We start from the raw sequence: 23,301 nt of genomic DNA on the forward strand, positions 1-23,301 counted from the left end.
CACAGGTCCTGACGAGCAGGCCCAGCTCCCGCAGTACCAAGGCCCCGCTTGTCACCCCTCGCTCCTGCCACAAACTAGGTGCTCCGCTCACAGCCTTAGGGCAGCTGCAGAGCCCTTCCCCTCTCCTCCTTCCCACTCGGGATGGTTTTTTCTGCCTCCCCCCCACCCTTTTCTATCTTTCTCCAGCACCCCACGCTCACCCTGGGCAGCTGCGCCCTGATCACCCACCCTCAGAGGACCTCGGGTGCAAGGAGCAAGCAGCTCAGGGATTGAAAAAAAAAAAAAAACCCACAAGCCGAACACAAATAAAAACCCGTCACCACCCCGGTGCTTCTAGGGGGAGAGAGAGAGAGGGCGGGGAGCTCCCTCACACCCCACAGGGCCAGCCCGGCACCGAGGGCTACCGCACCCCCACAGCTCGCCTCCGCCGGGACCTGGGCCGCCGTCCTCACCTTACTCTGCGCGTCCTCCCGGAGCAAAGCCATGTCGCCCGAGCACGACCAGCCGCTCGACCGCCCTCCCGGCCACCGCCGCCGCCGCCTCCTCATATAACCCGGGGCGGAGCCGCGGCCGCCTCACGCCGCCGGCGACACACCCCCACCGTCCCGGCGGCCCCCGCGCGGGACCGGCTCCCGCCCCCCTCAGGGCGGCGGCCATCTTGGGTGAGGGCAGGGTGCTGCTTGCCTTCATCCAAGATGGCGGCGTAATGGTGCGGCCGTTTGTTTTGGTTTTTTTTTTCCTTTTTTTCCCTTGGTTTTAAAGATTTGGGTTATTCTCTTTAGAGGTTTTCAAAGAACGCTCAAGAAAAGCGAAAGGGAGAAGGCACGCCCCCCTCATCGCCGCTCCCGGCGGGGCCAGGGCTAGCGGCGGGGCGGAACGACAAATCCCAGGAGGCCGCCGGGGGCGCGCCTGCGCACTGAGCGCTTTGGCGGCGGCCGCGGCCGGAGCGCGCCTGCGCACTGGTGGCCGTGGCGGTGGCGGGAAGCGCGGCGCTGAGGTAACTAACGGTCGGCTTGGGTTTCCCCTCTCCGGGGATTGCTGTTCGTGAGGGAGCTGGGGCCGGCTCGGTGGGCACCTGCAGCGCGGGGAGGAGAAGGCGGACTGGAGCTGTTCGGCCGCTGATAGGTGTGGTGGTGAGGTGAAAGGGTGCTCCCTTCAAGGCCGGCCGCTCCGCCAGGCCTGGGTTAGCTGAGGGAGAGCTGCAGCCTGCCCTGGCTGTTGGGCCTGCAGCTCCCTCCTCCCGTGGCCTTACCCCTGCGCCCCAACCGCACGCTTGGCAAACGTGTGCCCACCCCCTGCTCCCGGGTCTGTAACCTCATGGCGGGGCTGCCCAGGGCTGGGTGGGCATGGCCGCAGAGGCAGTGGGGCACGCCGGCATCGAGCAGGGCTTCTTGTCCGGAATGACTTATCCCTGAGAGAGTGAGAGGGAAGCATAGGCTATCCAGCGCTATCTGGGATTTTCAGGCACCAGGTGTCTATGCAGAAAGATTGTCTGCTGGAGGCGACTTGCTGGTCACCAGTATTAGGCCAGTGCTTTCACGATTGCTTTGCTAAAAACGCTGACACTGTGTTACAACCCTATTTCCCGCTAATTTCCTTCCCAGTGCTGAAGCTTGTTGTCCCTTTGGTCCAGTGTAGCTCTGTGGGCTTGTGCTTTAAACTGGGTCGCTAAATTTAAATATCCTTTTTCTCCCCATGCTCTTAACTTCCCAAAAGAGGGGGGTGTATTTTTGACCTGTATAGGTTCAATGATGTAACTTACAAACTGCAAGGAACCAAGGAATAGAGGTTGGGAGCAGGGAATGGGCAAGCGTGCAAAGTCCTAAAAGTGATATAGCTGTCAAAGCCCTGCATTATTAAGCTGTACCCAGAGAAAAGAGAAAGTGGTCATTCCAACCAAGAAGATAGGTTACTGTTGCCTTTCTACATCAAATAGTAATACTTCTTCCCAGAGAAAAGCCTGTGATGTTAACTTAAAATTATACCTTCATCAGTGGATTTGCTCTCCTCAAATTAGGGACACAGGGCAACAGATCTGTAACTGTGTTTAGTAGTGCTCTTTCTTATTATCTCGGAAGTAAACTAGTGCTTTTGTTTGCTTGATAGGTGACTGTGGAGAAAAAGCTATACCAATTATTGTCTGAAACCATAGCTGGAGGAAGGTTTTTATGGATTTTTCTTAAGTAACCCTTTTTGTTTCCCTCACTTAGGCCACTCATTCCTATCCTGGAAAAACTTCCTCAGTTGTGTTAGTGCAGTTGTTGTTGGAGCTGCAAAGCCAATTAGCTTTGGAAACTTAAGAGAAGTCCTCCTTCTTTTTTGTTTTGTTTTGTTTTGGTTTTTTTTCCCCAGGTTATTTTATTTGTGTTCAGCTTACCAGTGTGGCTCATCATGCAATGCTTGAAGCAGTTCCACCAGTCTTCGAACACAAACCATTTCGGAGAGAAGGGAGACGCTTCCCCGGAGAGAAATATCAATTAAATTCTGCTCTTTATATACGAGAGTAGATCCAGACCACTCCAACTCCAATTCTTTCTTATAAAGGTAAGTTATTTGCACACAAATGCCACTGTGATTTATTCTGCTAGACACAAGTGTTCTTCAGTTCTTAGCAGTCCTAAAACCTCTTTTCTTTTGTAGAACAGCACAGCAGCTGATAAACTCTCCCTTTCCTGGTGGTTCAGTTCATAGTGTGCACAAACATTTCCACAGATATTACTCCAGAACGATACAGGCTGTTAAATTTAAAATCCATACTAGATGTTACTGAAACACTGCATCAGTGTTATAGTAAATTAGCTCTAGGGCTCATAATATTGCCTATTTTAATAGCCCCGTGATTCAAAACACTGATCTGGTATAAATTCAATCCTTAAAAAATGTTGAGGGGGCAGCTTACTACAAGTGAACTTTATGCTGAATCAGGTATCATCTTGATTCCTGCAGCTGACATAAGGCCAGAATAAACTTTTTCTTTTGTGCTCTGGCTAACGTCACAAACACACAGTCATTGACCCAGCATGTATTCTGTTCTGATTAATACACTTGGGTAAGCATATTAGTGGTCATCAGACAATAGCCTGAGAAACTACAAGCTTGGATACTGTTACACTGGAATAAGAGTATTTTTTTTCCTGTTTTATTTTAAATCACAGCTTCAGCAGCTCTATTTAGGGTAAACCCCAAGAGAGGAGAGATTAATTTTTCTGCACTGCTTTTCATGATGAAAAAATACGGTGAAGCAATTTGCTTATCATATTAAAGCCTGACTTTTACGTATCCCTTTGCTGCTTTTACTGTTGTTACCTCCCGCAGCAAACTGACACCTGTTGTAATGTGCTAGCATTGTTCATTATTTCTTTTTCAGCAAGGGGCAGATTCTGTCAGATAACCGATCCCATTCCAACACCGAAAAATCTGTTAAAAACTGTGATAGTCTTCTGAGAAGAATGAGTTGCTGTAAATCCTGGCACAGCAGCTTTGCAGAAGTGAGCTGCTTTATGATAGTCAAATGACAAAACATGGGGAGCTTCTTAAAAATAAATTTATTAGAACAATTGGTAATGATAGTGAAGACATACAAAATTCACTGACTGAAAACCCAAGGAGAAAACATGTATACTTCATAAAAATGACGTCTTTGTGCTGTTACAAATTTCTAGCAAGCTGTAGAAACAGCTTTTTGACATCATATAAGAAATGAGAGGTAACATAAAATTTGGTTATGTTTCACCTAAATTTGTAAAACTTCCTCACATGTCCATGAAATGAAGCAGGGCAGAACTTAAGTTACAGAACATAGACAGTCCAATTTCTTGCTGCTGTGTAACCTGTCTAAAGCAGGTTTTTCTATTTTTTGGCAAAACTTGGATGCTTTTGTGGCGATAAAATTGTTGAAATTGTCTGGTTTGTCCTTTCGTAATGTACGTGACTGCGCTTTTCTCATGTGCAGGCAGGAGAGTAGTTTTGACAGGAATCTGAAGGTCAGGGAACACGCAAAGGGTCATGTCCATTCTTGCTGTTGAATACTGGAAAATGAGAAAACAAGTGCAGCTCCACCTAGCCCTAGTTCTGCTGGATAAGGAAAGCAGATTTAGATTTGCTTTGATATTAAGTATAAAGTAATGATTAAAAAAAGGGAAGTGACACATTCAAAGTATCTTAAATGGTAAGGTTTCCCTTGTAAGGTAGCTTGCTTTATGGCTAATCAGACTGTAAAAAGTCAGTAGCAGAATTAACCAGTTGGTACTTTCATTATTTTCCTCTGTTACTCTCTTATGGACAATGAAGCAGTTTTTAAATCATTAACTATTTTGATTGATATGCGTTGTAATTGTAGGGAACCCTTACTAAAGACTGAGTGAGACCATCTAACAACAGTATGGCAAATCTGGCTGTAGGGCACCTGGTACTGGGTCAGAAATGCCACTGCTACATGACACACAGTTCTGGTCCAACCTAATTGTGTTGTCCTGGTTCAGATTTGCTTTTGACAGATCAATTTTGTGTCGGGTTACATGCCATTAGGTTACGGAACAGTTATTATTTGCCCAAACCATACAAAGTCAGCATGAAAATGTAAAGCCAGTAAAGAAAAAAGCAGTGTATCTGCCTGCTCCTGATTAAACTTCTACATCTGGATGGTTTTGTCCTTCACAGATGAAGAGCAATATTTATGGAACTCAAGTCCAAGGTCTCAGCCTGTTGTTACAAGGTGCCTTGATCTAATCATCTGTAGCTGATACAGCCCCATTTTTGCAAACTATTCTGTGCGACGGATGCCTGCACCCACACGTTGGTGTCACTGCAGTTCTGCATGAGTGCAGGATCTGTCCATACAAAATAACTCCTCCTACTGTTTTTGTTTTCTGTGGGGCCTATGGCTTGGACAGTGTATGAAGTGCTGTGTAAGAAGCGTGGGGAAGGAAAAGAGTGATGTTAAAGTATTGTCAGGAGCAAAATGCTGATGTTAGTTGGCAGTGTGCATTGTCTGTATTCTTTGTTTGCAGTGGATGGAAGGGAACTTTGTAATGGTCTCAGTAGGAGAATAGGGCCTCAATTCTGCAAGTATTTAGTGTTGATTTAAATGCCACTATTCAAGTATTTACATTTTATCCGTGTGCGTTAACTGCATTGTAACTGCAGTGCTAAGTCCTAGGAAAGTTTTGAAAGCTATGCTGTGAACAATGTTTCTGGTATACTGTTTTTGCTTTTAAACTTCCTAAGTGTCTTAGAACACAACTATGTTTGAAACTCAGTTTAGAAAAAGTACTTTTATGTTTTACTCTGATCTTTAAAAGATTTATTTGAATCTGCGGATACTTGCAGTACAGCTGGTTTCTCTTTGGCTTTCCCAGTCTTGTGTCTCCCAATTTCAGAATGCATATGCTGCTGCTGTCTGCTTTCTCCTAGGTATACAAAAGAAAAACATGTTTTTATTCTCCAAAAGGCACTTTGTCCCCACAATCCCCTTAAGTTGGGCATCCACTATAAACTTGCATGTTTTTAATACCTAACAACAATGGATTTGCTTCATTCTCTTCTGCATAGCCTTTTTTTTTTTTTTTTTTTTTCCCCCTCCATCTTTTGGAGGGTTGTTTGTTGCAGATCAGTTTTTTGTGTCTACTTTCATGACACTTCTGATACTGTTGCTGTAAGAGCATCCTCTCCTGCAGCTTTTGCTACTTGCAACATCTTTATGTGTTTGCCCTGTTTGAGGTTTTGCAGAGCAGCACCGGTTCTTTTCAGGATCGTTTCGTCTTTCCATTACTTATTGGTTCTTTCTCTTATTGTATTATTTATCTAAAGGAATTTTGGTGGCATAAAGTGTATGAAGACGCTTTATGACCATAGCAGTTCTTTGTTTGGCAAAAGGCAAAAATAGGTTGGTGGTGGAGTTTTATGACTCTGGAAATCACAAATTTCTTTTCCCACAGGGGGAAAATATGGTAACCTACAGACTGTTCCTAACAGAAGAAAGAAAACTCTAACTGCTCACAAATGCTTCTTGTCAGAATGAAATTCCTACAGCTACTGTCCAGGAAAGCGGGGAAACTGGAAATGCTTTTTCAAATACCTTTTTGCCAAAAGCAATTCCCATATATGTGTCTGGCTACCTCTGCGTGTCTCTGTAGTAAGAAGAAAAAAATCAACAGTTATGAACAAGTTGACCAAGAAAAATACAAGAACTTGGTCTACTCTGTTACATCTTACAAAACCAGCGCCCAAACACCAGAAACAATATTTGAAGAAGACAATTTGTTATATGGGCCACCAGATAAACAGAGACCTCCAGTTAAAGCTGAAACAAAAACTCCCAAGAACTGCGTTCCTTTAATAAACCCCAACAAGAGAATTCCCCTTCTCAACAGTGATTCAAACCTCCCCATGAAAATCGCTTTGCAAAAAACGAAAATGCCCAGTGTTACCCGTATTCTTCAACAGACTATTTCTCCGCAGCAAGCCTTTTATCTGGAAAGATGGAAGCAGAAAATGATACTGGAACTTGGAAAAGATGGTTTTGCAGAGTATACTAAAAGTAAGTAAACACAGTGCCATTGCAAAGTAGAAGCAATAGTCTGGATAGCTGGCTGGGATGTGCTAGCATAGCTGCAGTCTCTGGCCCTTCAAGTCAAGTGTTTTGGAAATCCATCGAGTTGTTTCCATTTCAAGGGGAGAGAGCATATTATGAGCACACCTGTTACCAATGAATCTAAACACTGATTGTTGTTCTAGGACCACTAAAATGGATTTAGAAATGTGTGGGACATGAGAATTAGACTGTAGACATTCTTTGCTGTATCCTACCTGCCTCTCCTTTATTTTTCCATTTGCTAGTATTTATTTACAAATAGATGTTTTCCAGCTGATGTTATTGAGCCTGTTTGCAGATACAAAGCTATTTTGTAATGAGATGGAAATAAGCATTCTGAAATCATACCATCTTGAGTGTTTAAAAAACTATGTATCTTGTTGTTTATGTTGCAGTTCTTCAGTAACTATTTAGTTTATCCAGTATATGTAGCCTCTTCTATGAAATTGCCATGCATTTAGAGGTTTTCGTTTTGTAAGACCTACAAAGGTGACTTCCTCCAAGCTGTAGGACTGAAGGGGATCTGGCAGGACCTGGGGGATAGTAGGTAGCCTCTTGTAGCAAGGTTGATAAATACCTGAGCGCTGCTTACATAAATTATTATGCTTTTTAAAACTGAGTATCCTGTGTTTCTGCTTTTTGAGTTACTAAGGACTTCAGTGAATAAGGTGGCGTAACAAACCTTACATAACTGTTTAAAATTTATCTTTCCTGGAATCATTTCTGAGATAAGCCCTTACTCCTGGAACTATGCCCACCCATTTCAGGAGGAGATTAGTTCCATTCAAATGAACCAATACAGCAGAAGAAGCAAATGCAGCAAAAGCAGCCTAGAATAATATTTTTAATTCATAGAAATTTGCAAATGCCTTTGAATAAAGAATAAATGAAAAATCATATTTTGTTTTTGAGTAATTAGCAAGACCAAAAAAGTACAGTAAGCATTAATATAAGAGATACTCTAATTTCACTGGTGATGTTTTATTTTTCTGTCTCATTCCCTTCTCTTCCCCGCATTTTCAGGCTTTCAGTACAAAAACAGGACTGGTTTAAGAACTATGTTGTGCAATATCTAGAATACAAGTCCATCGGGTATTATGAGTAGTGTCTAAAATGTGGGTTTTATTTCACATTTTTCTTAGACCTTTTCCTCCAGGGAGAGCTCTTTCATGCAGCTTTGGAATCTATATTCCTGTCTGAAGAGATGGCAACTAAGGAGCAGAGAGAAGATGTTGCTATTTCCGGCTACTTATCAAGTGTGCAGCATGTCTTAAAAGATATCAGCGAAGTGAAAGCTCTGGAAAGTGCAGTTCAGCATGAGACTCTTCAGTATCTGGGCCTGGTAGACTGCGTGGCTAAGTATCGGTGAGGTACTGGTTCTCTAAGAAACCTGATAATGCCAGTGTTGCATGGTGCTCTGTGGCACATGGGAGGCTGTGTCCCAGGCTGGAGCAGGTGTGTTGGGGGGAAGCTGGACACATCTCTAAGAGCGGCGAAATGGATGAACTCCCCTGGATGAACCTGATGACAGAAGTGCTGTTGTTTCTTGTGGAGAATTCCTTACTGGGGCAGGGTATGAGTGAGGCAGGGTTAAGTGATCCTCAGCAGTTGCCAGGAACTGCAGTATATATATTAGTAAGTCTTGATTTTTGAGATCTAAACTACCAATGTGGAAAAGACATGCTTAAACATAATAATGAGCAACATGACATCAGGGTGAAACGGGCAGAGAGTGATACTACTTTCTTTGCTGTCTCATGCCTTACTTCTTACTTATGACTAAACTTAAGTTTAAAACATTGTCCTATCTTGTTCTCTTCTGCAGAGGCCAGTTGTGTGTGATTGACTGGAAGACTTCAGAGAAACCAAAGCCATCTCTGAAGAATACTTTTGACAACCCATTACAGGTTGCAGCATATATTGGAGCCATAAATCATGATGCCAATTATGACTTCCAGGTCAGTAGGCCTGCTACTTGCCAAGACAAGCAGCAGCACCCACGTTATTTTCATTTCTCCCCACCTACTGCCTTTAGCACCTGCTGTCCATCGTGGAACTGTCGGTAGGATTTGTAACAAAGCAGCCCAGTCTTAGATCAGGATAAGCTGATGTACTGTGAAATAACTCCAGTACTCTTGCTAATCCTGCTGCCTTTGCCTGTCAGCAGTATATTTTCGGTGGTTTTAAGGAATTGCTCAGTGGGACCGAGGGATGCTCAGTGTCTTAGGAGGTCAGGTGAACTGACAGTGACTTGGCATCTGGACAACCCCCAGTGCTTTGTTCTGTGTGGTTTTTGCTTGTGTCAAGAGTAGGAAGGGGGAGGAGAAGTAAAGCAAAAGAGCCTGCAAACAGGGAAATGGGGTGGGAGGGCATTGCTTGCATCATGTGTTGCTATATCCCACTAGCAAATGAGGGACTAAGTGATTTACTTATAGTGTTTGGAAGCTGTATAGTGTTTCCTCAGAGGAAAGCAGTGTGTTGTAAAGACTCCAAACGCAATTCTAGCCAGGCCTGCTTGGTCTGCAGGTTTGTTATTTCAATGCAAATCATTGAAGGGGGGAAAATATAAAGCAGAAGAGAGCAGAGTAATTCATAGGTTGTGCAAAGGACTTTCTAGAATACTATAGAGGTCAGTAAACACAAGCACTTAACAGGCATGATCCTTACAGAGTGAAATATAGGCAGTAATTCTAGAATTCTGCTATTAGCCTCCTGTCACCCACCTCTTTCTCTTCATGCCGGTGGCTGTTTTGAATTTGGATTAGATGTTTGTCAAGCATGAAAGATGTCAGAACACACCTAAATAACCATTTCTGTTCAGACTGATGCTGGAGAATGGCATCAGTCTGGTTATATGACCCCAGGCAAAACCTCATCAGTCGCTGGGAACTTTACCAGCATCTGCAAGGTGTAAATAGACCCTATCACTCTGATACTCAGAGTTCGAGTCCTCTGGTTTTCACCAAAGTCAGTCAGAGCTTTGGACTCTGACTGAGTCTTTGGAGCATTTGAATGTTAGTTTTCAAGTATTTTATGGTGAATTACTGCTCTTTTTTTTTCCCCATTTCTTATTTAAGATACTTATATGTTAAGATGACATTTTGCAGTGAGGTTTAGTTTTTAGAATTGCTAATCGAAATTGCATATTAATGTTGAATTTCTGACAGCCTTCTGTTTTTAACTGTAGGTTAGTTGTGGACTCATTGTGGTTGCCTATAAGAACGGCTCCCCTGCGCATCCGCATTTCATGGATCCTGATCTGTGCTCACAGTACTGGAATAAGTGGCTTTTGCGCCTTGAAGAGTACATGGACAAAAACTGACCTGAACTAAGCTATGCAGAGGCAAGTGGTCTGAGCACAGACCCAAAGCAAGAATCCTTTGTTTAAATCTGCCGTTTTAATACACATTCTTTTTTTGAGTAACTTTGGCTAATTTCTTAATATCAGGGTTCTCTGCGCCCCCCCCCCCCCCCCCCCAAAAAAAAAAAAAAAAAAAAAGCAAGGAAATTTGGAATGGAATGGGGAATGTGTATCTACTTATGTTGTAGGTGACTTAAGTGGACCAGGACAAAGTCAACTTACTTAATCTCAGTTTTTCCCCACACAGTTTATACAACCTGAGGTTGGTAGGAAAGTTTCTATTGTCAAGTTAAACAGTTCAAATCAAATCATCCTTCTTTTGTCATTTTTGAGAAAAAAAAAATGTTGCAGAACTGAGGCTTTGAAAATGAAGTCGGTGAACTAAAGCAACACGACATCTGCGTTGTCTGAGCTGAGAGAAATGCAAACAATAAACAAATGAATATAGTAGGCTGGATTTCAGTCAGCTTAGTTCTTGCTCATCTCAAAGGTAACTATTAACAGGCTTGTTACTATTTGTGGTTTTTCTTACAGCAACAACTGGAAAAACTGCACTAAGAATTATAACCAAAGTTCTCATAAGCACTTATTTAAAATATTAAGGCAAAGTTATCACTTAATAGAAGTGGCTTAGGAAAAGAGAGACAGAATTATAACCGGTACATTTAGAAATTTCCAGCAAGTGTTCTGAAAGGTAGGAAGTTTGACTACTTGTAGTGGCTCCTCCTGCAGGTTTCTTAACAGGCTGTGCGGCCCACATAAAGACTGAGAGAGTGAAAACGGGCTTTGTACCTTAGGTTGTGAGGTTCTGTGCAGGCCAAGTCTGCAACTGTCTTGAGTCCTCCTGACTTCGCTGTGGGTCTGAGCTGACGACGAGCCTACCCATGTGGAACGATCTCCAGTGTCGAGTTATAGCCTTTGCCAGTGCAAGTAAGTTTCTTTATAAAAGCAGGCTTGTGACTTTGAAGCTGAGCCTTCTGAGGAATGAAGAGCCGCTGATTGTTTTTTGGGGGGTTCGTTTTTTGTGTGGTGTTTGGTTTTTTTTAAATTAGTTTCTGAATTATTGTTCTAAAACAGAAGTTACTTTTGAAGCTTGTTTTGTAAAATCAAGTCTATAAGACACAGAATAAGCCTTGCTGATGTCAGTTGGTATTGCTTTGTGTTGCACACCTGGAAAGCTTTTTTCCTCGTTCTTTGTTTTCTTTGATTTGTATGTATGAGTTTTCATAATACCACTGCAGATTACAAATAAAAATACAACCAACCCGTAAGCTTCAAGAAAATCAGCCAGAACTGTACCTAAAAAAAACAGTGGGCGGGCTTGCTGCTGAAGAAGCTTAAACCTCTGTAGCACTTAATCTTCTGCTCCTCCAGAGTACTGAACTGTGGAAACTTGTGCAATGAAACTTAGTTATAGTGGTACTTGCTTACTTAAACCTAGTCTGGTGATGTTTTGATTACTCTGTGCTTAATTAGATTTCTATCTAAAAAGACAAACCATGGAGACTGAGAAACTGGGTTCAGAGATGACTAACCACGACGACGCTGCAGGAGCGCTCAGAAGTTCTACCCGTTTTACGAGTATCTTCCCACATCACAGAATTTTAGCAAGTGGGTGGTTCAACGTCACTGAGCACGGTCAATTTTCTGTGAAAGATAGCTCTGTGGGTACAAAGAGGGTGGGCATAAGCAAGAGGTAAGATGCTCTGGGCAGAAGCAGGAGGTGATAAAACGTGCCGAATTCCCTGTGTTGATTGGGATGGGATAAATCAAGAGCGTGCGGAACAGTTGGGCAATGTTTGGGAGGGATTGCTGCCTTCATCAGTGCATCATACAGCCACTAGATGTCTGAACCATGTAAGATTTCAGCCTCGTCCTGCCTCCTAGTAAATAAGGACAAGTCTGGAGCCTGGGCAATGTGGGCACCTGTTGGCTTCATCCGTGTCCATTTGTTTAACAAAAGCCTTGTGTCTGAGGAAGGCTGCCAGCTTCACTGGCAACGTCAGTTTGTAAACCTATCTTTAAGTCTCGGATGAGTCTGTACCATCAGAGAGCCAGGAGAAGGCAGACAGCCTTCAAAGACATCAGCGGTGGAAGTTACTCTTGTCTAGGACTTCTGAAAGTCTGGCTGCCTTGGGCATCCCTGTGTGAGCTCTGGAACATTTCTGTAGAGGCACAAGCTAGTGCCAGTTTTGTCCCATAACAGAACTGGCAGATGGCTGTCGCCAGTGTCATGCAAACTCGAACCCGCTTTGTGACCACTTTAAACTAACTTGCCAGACTGTTAAATTGATGTGCCCAAGGCATCTGCTACAGGCACTATCTGTCCTCTGCAGAAAAACCAGCCAGGCGTACAGACACAAACAACGCATAGAGACACAAAACGTGTCTCCAGCTAGATAAGGTTTTCAGCTGCACCTCCACTGCTCCAGTGTAAGGGCTGAGGTTCCAGCAGAGCTAAGCACACGAATCCTTTGCAGTGAGGTGAACGCGAGTCACTTTGCTCAGGTGGACTGTACTGAACAGTCCCACCTAGGAGCTAAACTCAACTGTTAATTTTCATGACTGAGACCTCGCTGAGCGGGTTACAGGGGAGTGTTGCCAGCACAGCTGGCTGAACCAGCCGTTAACACTTTTCTTAGCCAGGCAACTTTGTCAATGTATTTGCACGCACGCAAGCTGCACTCGCTGTGAACAACCTTCCATTTATACTATTCAAAAGTATTCTGCAAACTTTCCCGTTACATAGGATGACAAGTTTGTTCTTTACACAGTAGCATCGCTTTATTATCCTTGTTTTCAAGGTCCCAAGCACCAACAGTTGTGCTGAATAAAGTATTAATTTCATTAGAAATGCTTTAAAACCCCTAGAAGCTTTTCCCCACAAAAACCCAAGCAGATGCCTGTACAAAACTGAGGCAAATTGAGAAGATTTTTACAATTCTTGCAGAGATGCTCAGAATCTTATTTTAGTGGTAACAACTATGAAGGTCCTGGCTATGACTCTGTCTTTTAGGTGCGTTACTTTTCAGCTGTTGTTTCAATGTACATAGAATACAGCACATCCTCTCCGAATGTAATTTTGAGCACGGAATGAATTTTTGGAATTTACAAATGAAATCCATTAATTGTTATGCATTTTAATTGATGTAAAACCTGTCTGGCAGCTGTGTCCATTAAGTTAAGACAGAAGAATAATATGCGCTTGGACCAGAGCACTTTGTGGTTGCTGAGGAAGTTACCACCCCACCCTGTCGCTCCTAATACAGACACACAAGTGCCCAGTAAAGGCTGCAGCAGCTTCTGAAGAGTCTTAAAGTGTCAGGTGGTTTCAGCAACATGAGTTAAGCGGGCATCCCTCTCCTCTGTGTTTTTTTAAATCCCTAAATTCACACTCACTAGTCCCTGTAGGCTACCCTCTTGGTTGTCCTGGGTCAACAGGAGCTGGAGCAGGACTGTAGGGGAAGTCCAAAAGCACAGAGATGTAGTACCAGTCCCTCATCATCATCGCTACCTCCTTCCCTTGTAGCATCAGTCTCACTAGGAGCCTTCTAAACTGACTGGTTACAGATGAGAGGCCAGATTTGTGCCTACAGTTTTGCACTGATCTCACGAGGCAGCGACAGACAAAGTCTCCCTTTTCACTGCCTTGCACTGCTCCGTTGTATTAGTGAGCAGGCACTTGATGGTTAAAAAGAAAAAAAATCTCCAAGAACACACACACACACACACGCCCCCCCCCCATAAAATACACACAAAATTGCATTTCATCACGACAGAAAATACATAGCTTCAAGTCACTGAAGTGTTTTCTTTGGGTTTCTGAGTTGATATTGATGTATGTTAAAAGGCTGTGATAATAATCCCCAAAGTGAGCGTGACAAGTCCAGGAACATGAGAGTTAAAGTTACACTTAAATCTAAACATGATAAAAGTAAGTTCACAGTTTGAAGTACCTAAAACATGACTTTAAGTCTGCCCTGGAATAATGTCATTTGCTAGTAGAGAAAGTTTGGGAGGAAAAAGTTCTGTATCCTTTAAAAAAAGTTCCAGCTCACCTTGGATCACGCTTCCATAAATTGTGAGTGTACTGCACGGGGGGCAGAGTTAAAGCTTATCTGTGCATTTTAACTTACTGATACAATGTAGTCCTGTTCTTAAGACCATTTTAATTCATTTTGCATAGAACAACGTACTAGTAGCTGCTCTTACACGGCACTTTTCACCCAAACCTCTCAAAAGTAGTTTGTACAGGAGGCAATGGTTATTATCTTTACAAAATACACTGGGGAAAGGTGAACTTATTTGTCAGTGGCCACTCAGACGTGTGGTAGAGCTGAAACAGAAAATGGGTTGCCTGAATGTCAGTTCAGTAAACATTCCATCCAAGAGGTGACAGCCTCTTCCAAGCTTTCCATTTTTTGGGGCCAGATAAAAATGCCTGATGTTTGCATCGTATATGGGAATATTTGTTTCAAGTTGAGGTTCTACCAACATCAAGAGAGTCCCATTAACAAAAGCGTCCCTTTCATTTCAGGGATTTCTGTCAAAATTGGTTTTAAAAAAATAATATATATAATCCTACATGTAAACTTCATTCTTTTAGACCACTGTAATCCACCGTGTTACTCATCTTTGTCGTCATCTTTGGAGTTCCTCTGCAGAACAGGGCTCAGTTTGTTTTGCAAAACCGCTGCAAGTTTTTTTGAGGTTTTTTTCAGGAAAGCGCTTCCGGGGTGAACGTTACTAACGTGCAGGTACAGGTCCTCTTGCGTGGGGCCTGTGTAGCCGCAGTCTTCGCACACGTAAAGTTTATCTCGCCTCTGTTTGTAGGCGTATTGCTGCTGCACGCCATGAATCTTCTTAAGGTGGGACTCCAGGGAACAGCGCTGGGTGAAGGCTTTGTTGCAAACCTCACATTTGTAAGGACGAATTCCTGCAACATTAAAAAAGACAGCGATTACCATTCTGATTTATGTTTCTTACAGCTGACTAAAGAATAGGCTAAGAGCAAGGCTCTGGCATATCAGCTATTGAGCAAATACCTAGCAGCAGGGAGCTACTAGCCTGAGGAACTGTCTAAATAAAACTTCTTACTTACAGGATAAAATTTTCATGAATGAGTTGATATATTTAGGCATAGAAAACCTAGAAACGTTTCAAGAAGACGTAGGCAGACGCTAACAGGTGCCCATCGGCGCTTTGGTCCTAAAGAAGCAGCCGTTATCAGCTCTTCCAAAACTTATTCCTTTAGAGTCCCGACTTTTTGAAGTCCTCTGATTACATAAAACCGTCAGTTTCAGCTAACCTTTCATTTTGGCTTTTATAATGAATGAAATCTTGTATCTCGGTAAGATGTTAATTTTTCTCTTTTAGCGATCAAAGCTTAATGAGGCTTCAGTGAACGGCAGCCCAACGTGAACATACAGCGATCACAGTACTTCAAAGGAGTGAGAGCGTTTTCGTAGAATATAGATTTGATGATTGAGATTACAAGCTCAAGTTCTAGAAGAGAAGTGCATTAAGATGAAAGAAATACGTACGTGTGTCTCCAGAGGAGGGAGAAGGGGCTGGCTTGTGATTTGAATGCCTGAGCGGTTTTGTTCAGTACAACCAACATTACAAAAAATACTGAGCAGTAAAAAGCATCCATTTTAGCACCAATCAACACTGATTTAACAACAACCCCCCCAGTACTTGAATGGCAAATAGCTGAGGGTTTAGCGACGGTTGAAAAAAACCTAAACCAGTTGTGATTTTACTTACTAGACTAGCTCAGTAAGTTTTCAAGCAAACACCAGTCTTAAAGCTGATGCAAGGAGTTACCTCAACCCCTCTCTTTTCCCAATGAAGGGTGAAACGTGAGCGTGTGGAAGATCGCACCTATGGTGAGCAAGGCGAAAAAGGGCAAAGCACGCACATCCATACAGGCAGTTGGAACTTCGTAATCGCATTGTGTTAAGTTCACCACTCAGTCGCTGATCTTTCTACCAGAAATCCAAACTAATTACACGTACCAATTAGCAGCATCTTGATTGCATTTTTGCAAGTCTTGTAGAAGGAGGTTATCCCAGTGCACCGGCTTAAACTATCAAGACTAGCGTCTCCTCACGCCTACTGCTGTGAGACTGCTTCAGTTACATTGAACTGCAATTGGAGAGAAACTCCAAATCTTCATCAGAATTCACACACAGAAGTGTATCCTTTACAAACGGTATTTTGCGTGCACTTTCATGCTCCTCTGAAGGCCGCTTAAACCTTCACCATCCTTGGTTCCTGCTGCCAAGTGCTGCACAGACACGAATACAAGCACAAGAGGGATAGTGCCAGGATGGCACAGCCCATCACGGCTGCGAGAACCTCTTCATTACTTAGGAATCATTTTAAAATTTTATTTTACTGTGTATATAAGTTACTTTTTAATGTTTAAGTCTGCTTCTGCCATGAAGCTAGACTGGGACGTGTGGCTTTCACTCTTTCTGACGCTACCCTACTGTTGCACAGTCTGCTTACAAACGCACAATTTCCACTGAAACACTGACATTCAGTAAAGCACATGTAGGTGAGCACCCGTAGCTACAAAATAAAGCCCACACTACCACTTCCAGCCCGTTTGTCTTCTTTTTAACATTCAAATATAGCCCAGCTTTCCTGAACAGCGATCAACTTTGACATAAAAGATGCCACCGCTTTCAGAGGCGCCGTATTTCAGCCTGGAAAAGATACACGCCAATACAATATTGGTACCGCTGCTGCAGCCAGCCGTCATCCCCCTCCATGACCCAAGGCACCAGGCAAATACAGTATATGTGAGCGTTCATCCTGGCTTTACACTGGAGAGGAGAAATAGTGATGCCAGATTTCTTCTAGTAAATTTGGGGACAATCTAACCATAAGATTCACATTTCCAGGACAGTGGGTTTTCACTCCTGTCCAGTACAAAGATCCTTCTTCCCTTCTAGTTTCGCAAAATTGGCTCCACTCCTGCAGAGCGAGTTCACCCCTACCTGCCACAGCATACATATATTTTTAGCTTCTGAACAGAGACCCTCTTGGATTTAGTTTCTGAATCTCAAGGGATGAGGAGACAGGTTGAAAAATCACTTCTTTCAGAGGCACCGACTCCGCACTTCGGCCATACCCCAGCAGCAGCTCCCTGGTCGCAGCCAGCAGCTTTCCTTTCCACATGAAAGCTTTACAAACAAACCAAACCAGCCCAAAATGTTGGCTCCGGCCAACACTTTCCCATCGAAACGGGCGGCATTGTTTTCATGAGCTCTACTGCTAAGAAACAGCTCCTGCTTACCAACATACTTGCATCACCTCTAGCAGTTCGCCTGGTTAATGGGGCCTAAGCCAAAACAGGGGCATTGCAGAGTAAGCCGAAATAATCAGCAGGTCCCGTAGGTAACCGCAGATCTGGAAAAGTCAAAACGTGCCTGGGAGATGCGGTGGATGCATCTTCCAGGTGCCCGACGGTGCAAAGTCCAAGCCTCCTGAGCAAAGCCAGCTTGGCCTGCCAGAAATCATCTTGCTTGGCGAGGATGGGGTTGATGTGTACTTAAGCCCATCGCTTCCACTAAGAAAGAGAAACAAAAAGGCGGCCTTCTCCCTGCTCCAGGTTAGGATAACCACTTCTGTGACCAGTGAGCTGGATCTGAGGTGACCGATCCCGTTCAAAGAAACACAACCGCCGCTCTTTGGGGTGGGCTCGGGAACCGACCCCACTGCAGAGCGGCCACGGAAAGTGCATCCCTCCAGCCCGCGGGAGCGATACAGGAGCAAGAGCGAGCAGAGCAGGGGAAGGGACGATTTTTCTTGCTTCCAGTGCCATCATGGGCTTAAATCACAGCACCCTCAGTTGTGCTTGTATGCCTGGTGTAGATGCAAGCAGGGAGGAGGGAACTAGCCCAGATTTGAGGCAACTTTTTTACCTGCCGCCCCCCCAATCCAGAGCAGGAACCGCTGTCAGGAGATTTTTCAACCCATGCTGTGACCTGTACGGCGAGTGAATAGAGACGGGTTAGGCCGGCGGCCAAACTGATCTGGACGGCCAGACGTGCAGAGCGAAACGGCTCCGAAAGGGGATTGCAGAAGCTGGTAGCCTGAAGCAGGCAGGGATGCAGCAGAAGTCAGGTGTGTTGCCTAGTTTCCCTAAAGAAGCTAGAGGCACCGCATGAACCACACTCTGGCTTCTCCAGACGGTGCCAAAATCCAGCCATAACCCCATCCCGCGGGACGGCCAGCGGGGAAGGTTCGCGGCTAAAAACCAAGAAACTGCTGCTCGTTGCCTCTAGAGGGCAAAGCATTTTCATCCACCGCCTGCCTCCGCTCACCGGTACACGCTGGACTCGCAATAACATGCGGTGAGTTATCCCAGGTGGGTTATCCCGGGTGGGTTATCCCGGTCTCGCTGCCCCAGGCATGGCAGCACGCAGCTGTGTCTACATCGGATCTGGATGGCTCATGCACCCACATTGCTTCACACAGATTTCCTTAGTTCTCATCAGATTTCGTTAGTCCCAGGACTTTCATCTGTCCACGCTCAGGTCTTTCCCTTTCCTCCACTGCATCCCCGCTATTTTTTGCAAACGTCGTTTACCTGGGTTTTGTATTATTGTCTTGCCGGGTTACCCTCACCCTCTCCTCGTCCTTGTCCCACCTCACCCCTTCTGCAATCTCCCGCTACCCAGAGCCGCCCGCAAGCCCCTGGGGATCGCGTTCTCACCGGTATGGGTCCGGACATGTCTTTTCAGATCAAAGGTGTCGTTGAAGCCTTTTCCACAGAAGGTGCACAAGTGTCTCTTCACCTGGCTGTGACACTTGATGTGACGGTTGAGCATCCGCTGCAAGCGAAAGCCTTTGCCACACAGCTCGCAGCTATGCACCGTAGCATCGTTACAGGTGCCGGTGGTGAACTAAGGAATGGAAGAGGACTGGGTGAGTAGGCATCAAGATGACAAAGACCGACAGAAAACAAACAAAATAAGGAGGGATGCTTATCATGGCGTTAAAAAATTCTTGGGACATAACTCAAAATGAAAAGTGAAAGCATTCGGGAGATTCTTGCTGGGTGAAACCTTCACGCTTCCCTTGCGATAAGGTGGCTGACTTAATGTGCACGGCTTGGGACTGATGCAACGCTGGCCAGCTTGGCTTCAGGGATTCAAACAAAGCCCGTGTCGTGGATGCCTTCCAGAGGCAGGGACCCTCGTCCAGCTACATCCATAAGCACACGGGCTCAGGCTATGAGCACCTCTCCGTGGGGTTGCATGTGTGCTTGCTCCTGGATGGAGCCGGGAGGCCCTCCCTGGCGTGAGAAAGTCGGACCCGTGCGGTGCCTTTGCCAATCACCCTGCCGGCTGCCATGGGTCCCTCGAAAACCAGCCAGCGGTGAAAAAAAAAGGTAGGTTTGGCGAGATAAACCAAAGGCACGTTGTGCTGACTCAGCAGAGACCGAAACAATGGCACTAATCTCCTCCCGGTGGTCTCCCTGGCTCGTTAATTAACGGCAGAGTGTCATTAGGGGTTAATCTCCTCATTCCTGCTCCTAACACCAAAAATATTGCGCCAACACCATGACCTAACTTGACTAAGGGAGACACTGATGATTCAGCTCTTGGGAAAAGCGTTCCTGAGAAGGAAGGCTTAACGTCTGGCAGATGCAAATACTTCGCTATTAGTTTAATTATTTGTGGGGGAGCGGACGTGCTCGCCGCTAGCCGCTCGGGATGGGGGAAAGCCAGCGGAGCAGGCGGCACCGTGCGCACACATCCATTGGCTCTCGTGGCGCTTTTGAGGAGTTTCTGTGGCTCGCTGAGAAAACCCAACTCTGCCGAAACGAGGTTTCGCTGTGACAGTTGCTAATAGCACAGGTTAAATTATACAAAGTAGGTTAAAGTCAAACAGCAGCGGGGCAAGCTCTTCACAAAGAGAGGAATACGTTTGGGGTTTCTTTTTCCCAAAGAGCCAGTTATTTTTCCCGATCCTCCTCCTTCGCTTACTACCAAAGCAATGCTACCTGAAATTGTAGCGAAAGATTTAAAAAAAAAAGGCAGCTGTGAAACCACGAGGTGTGAAACTAGAGGGGGAACCAGCTGGGAAGTATCTGTTGGGCAACAGGTAGGACTCCACCTCATGGGGCCACATATAAGCAGGGTGAAAACGTAGTGTTAATCACGAGATTAATAACATGGTGGCCGAAAGGCTGTCAATCCCAGCAGAGACAGTGGGAATTTTTACAGCTCCATCCAGCAAAGCAACAGCCAGGGTTTAACGAGGTGTTAACTAGCCACTGGTAAACACATCTCCTCCTTCTTAGCACTGGGGTGGCCTGGCTCCACCTCTGCTGAGGGGAACCCTGGATGTTCAGAGATGGACGTGGTCCTCCCACGCCATCCGCATCACCACCGCGCTTCGGGAGCTCCGTCTCGGGTACCACGAGGAGCCCGTCAGCGATTTGCCTTCTCGGCCTCGGGAGGGAAATCACCGCTCTGCTCTGCCGGCTCTGCCCGGGGGACAGCCGGACAGCCAGAGCTCTTGCCCATGCAGCGGAGAGGCTCTTCAGCAAAGTTAATGGACAGATAATTGCTTCGTTTCACCCAAGCCTGTGGGTCCACCTCAAGGTGGCAATGGCCTTTCACAGCTTCGGAGGAAGACCTTTTCCTAGCTGCTATCTTGATACCTCAAGAGGGTAGAGGGGGGCAGCGGGAAGATTCACCACACAGCCCCCCCCCTTGGCGAAGGTTCGACTACAACCTGGAAGGCGGCCTTTTAAGGAGGCCCCACGTTAAGGAACGAGATCCACCCACGCCCGGTGGGGCATGACTTCTAGCTGCCAGGGCTGGTCCTTCCTGGCTGGGTTCAGAACTCCTGCGGGACCCGAGCCAAGCAGGTCAGGGGCAGCATGTCCCAGGCAGGGGTAAGGGAAGGCAAAGGGCGCTGGAAGATTACGGTACATCGCTTACGAGGTTTGCCCTGCCGCCGCCATCCTACGGCCGGCCGCTTTCGCGGGCCTCCGTCTCGGGGTGCGGGCTGGGTGCTGTCACCTCTAACAGAGAGAGCCCAAGGAACCGTTGTCACCCGGCGTCCCCGGCTTTGAAGCGGGGTCACCCCATCACCGGCGAAGAGATGGTGTGGGGCGGGGAGGGTACGGACGGTTACCTTGATTTTCGACCTGACCGCGGGACGCTTGACGGCCAGGTCCAGCAGCATCCCCCCGGCCGTACCCATCTCTCCGGGAGCGGGTTGGGGTGTCGGGGGATCGCTGGGTTCCGCATCCCTGGTCCCGCTGCTCCCGCTGCTCTCCAGGCTACAGCTGTCCTCGTAGCCCAGCAGCACGCAGCCGATCCCACCTGCAGCGAGAGAAGCCGGGGGGGTCGGTGAGTGTGTTGGAGGGGGGGGGAATGATGTGATAAAAAAAGGGGGGGACCAGGGGAGGTGGGAGCCGCCGGTGTTTAACCTGCGGGCGGGCCGCGGGGGGAGGATCCGCGGCTCCCGCTGCAATCGGAAACTCAAACACGAACGGTCCCAAAGTTCAAACAAGCCAGCTCCGCCGCCTTCCCGTTATACCCCGGGCAAGGGCAGGAGGAGGAGGAGGAGGAGGAGGAGGAGGAGGAGGGAAGGGGGAGGCCAGGAGTACATCCCCCCCCCCCCCCCCCCCCAGGTTCTTTCTTCTCCTCCCCCGCCACCTTTCTCATGCAAAAGAGGTTTCCCACCTTCCCGGACACACACACACGGACACACACACCCCCCCCCCCCCCCCCCATGCCCGGGGGCTCCCCGAGGTGGGAGATGGTGCCAGCCGTGGGGGCTGCATCACCCAGCGGGGCCGACACCCGCTTTCCCCCCCCCCATCCCATCCCATCCCATCCCATTTAACAGCCCTCCCCGACCCGTCCGCCCCTTCGGGGGAGGGGGGGGGGGGGGGGGTTCCCCCCTGACCGGCAAAATCCCCTCCGCTAACCCACAGGGACCGGAGCGAGGACTGGGATCCTTCCTTCGTCCCGGTGGGAAGCGGTACCGGGAGAAAGGGAGCCGTACCTGGGATGTAGGTGTCGGCTCTCTCCTCGTCGGGCAACCCATCCCAGCTGCGCACCGCCGGCTGCGGGCTCCGACGCTTTACCAGAAAAGCTCTGGGCATGGCGAGGGCAAAAAAAAGGGAAAGGGGAGGGGGGGGGGGGGGCCACGGCTGGGCACGGAATGGAACGGAAAAGAAAAGAAAGGAGCGGTGGTTTAGCCCGTTCCGTATGTCCCCCCCCCCCCCTCCCCGCCCGCCCGCCGCAGCCCGCGGGGAGCGGGACCGCACGCACCGGGCAGAGCAAGCGAGGAGCGGGGAGGGGAAGGGGAGGGGAAGGGAAGAAGCTGGGAGGAGTGGGGAAGGGGGGGGAGAGTAAGGGGGGGGAGGAAAGTTTCATAAGGTGGAATAGAAAAATGCACCAGGAAACTTGGGAAGGAGCATGCGTGCTGCAAACATAACGGTGTCAACAAGTCTGCTTACCTGTCCGACCGGTTGGAGCAGCTGAGCTTTGTTCCAGCCCTTCCTAAGGCATGAATGTTTGCAAAAGAATTTAACGTCTGAAAATTAAAAAAAAAAAAAAAAAAAGAGGAGGGGAGCCCTGCCGTCGCTGCCTGGCCGCTCCCCGGGGACCGGACCCGGTGCCGTAACGGGGTGCCGGGGGTGCTCCCCAGCCGTGGGTGCGGGTCCCGGGGAGGAGGTGGGCTTGGGGGCTGCTCTGAGGGTCCGTCTGTGTCCCCCCCCCCGGGGCAAGCCCACGGAGGGGAGAGCTCCCCAGGACTCCGGGGAAAGAGGCTGAGCTGTCCTCGGGGCAGCAGCGGGCAGAGAAAGTTGTTGTTATTATTTTTCTTAATGACAAGCCTTTCTTCTGTTAAAAAAAAAAAAAAAAGGGGCTTTATTCTGTTTCAGTCATTTATTTAAAATGAAAAACGTGTCACGGCCTCAGCCTTTTCTTCCTCCCCCCCACCTCCTTTTTTTTTTTTTTTTTTATTTGCCTCTTGTCCTCTCCCCCTCTTCCCGAAGTGGAATTGAAACAAAAGACGGGGCGGGGGGGGGGGGGGGGGGAGGAAGCAAAAGAAACAGAAGAAAACCCACAAAACTGCACCAAAAAGTCTCCGAGCCCAGCAAAGCCCACACATGGATATTTAACAGCATTCAGGGGTGCCTTCTCCCGCCTCACACCTACTATTCAATCTGCTTTTTTATTAAACGCAGTGAAAACGCGCTCGGTGCCTTCGTCCCCGAGCACGTCCTTGCAGCAGAGCCAGCACCGGGCTGGAGCGTCTGCGCAGGTTGGTGGGACTGAGCACCAAGAGCCGTTTCCCCACGTGA

General features: G+C 47.0%; 3 protein-coding genes across 10 annotated transcripts in view; 1 reads left to right on the forward strand and 2 right to left on the reverse strand.

Annotated features, from left to right (window-relative positions):
• The window catches only part of SNX5 (sorting nexin 5), a 39,889-nt gene extending 39,311 nt beyond the window's left edge, over nucleotides 1-578 (reverse strand). For 3 of the 5 annotated variants that reach the window (XM_030034482.2, XM_030034480.1, XM_041128227.1), the window contains exon 1: nucleotides 453-578. In XM_030034482.2, coding sequence (XP_029890342.1) covers nucleotides 453-548 — 96 coding nt within the window. In that variant the 5' untranslated portion in view covers nucleotides 549-578. The remainder of the gene's footprint in view (nucleotides 1-452) is intronic. The other 2 variants (XM_041128226.1, XM_030034483.2) reach the window with 2 other exon arrangements.
• Nucleotides 579-868: 290 nt separating this feature from the next.
• On the forward strand, nucleotides 869-11,224 carry MGME1 (mitochondrial genome maintenance exonuclease 1). 4 transcript variants are annotated; one of them, XM_030034484.2, is made up of 6 exons: nucleotides 869-997; nucleotides 2,353-2,544; nucleotides 5,937-6,538; nucleotides 7,735-7,957; nucleotides 8,418-8,550; nucleotides 9,780-11,224. In XM_030034484.2, the coding sequence occupies exons 3-6, from the start codon at nucleotides 6,001-6,003 to the stop codon at nucleotides 9,912-9,914; spliced, it is 1,029 nt and encodes a 342-aa protein (XP_029890344.1). In that variant the 5' UTR covers nucleotides 869-997; nucleotides 2,353-2,544; nucleotides 5,937-6,000; the 3' UTR covers nucleotides 9,915-11,224. The 4 variants fall into 4 exon arrangements, with proteins under 4 accessions (XP_029890344.1, XP_029890347.1, XP_029890345.1 ...); XM_030034485.2 differs by lacking the exon at nucleotides 869-997 and adding an exon at nucleotides 1,032-1,125; XM_030034486.2 differs by lacking the exon at nucleotides 869-997 and adding an exon at nucleotides 1,045-1,067.
• A 1,492-nt stretch (nucleotides 11,225-12,716) lies between these two features.
• On the reverse strand, nucleotides 12,717-22,710 carry OVOL2 (ovo like zinc finger 2). The gene is made up of 4 exons (XM_030034488.2): nucleotides 21,996-22,710; nucleotides 21,117-21,307; nucleotides 18,682-18,871; nucleotides 12,717-14,889 (listed from the first exon to the last, which is right to left on the reverse strand). Exons 1-4 carry the CDS (start codon nucleotides 22,093-22,095, stop codon nucleotides 14,579-14,581), a joined length of 792 nt encoding a protein of 263 aa, XP_029890348.1. The 5' UTR covers nucleotides 22,096-22,710; the 3' UTR covers nucleotides 12,717-14,578.
• Nucleotides 22,711-23,301: the final 591 nt, after the last annotated feature.

The sequence above is a fragment of the Aquila chrysaetos genome, chromosome 13 (assembly GCF_900496995.4).
Source record: "Aquila chrysaetos chrysaetos chromosome 13, bAquChr1.4, whole genome shotgun sequence".
NCBI classification, from domain to species: domain Eukaryota; kingdom Metazoa; phylum Chordata; class Aves; order Accipitriformes; family Accipitridae; genus Aquila; species Aquila chrysaetos.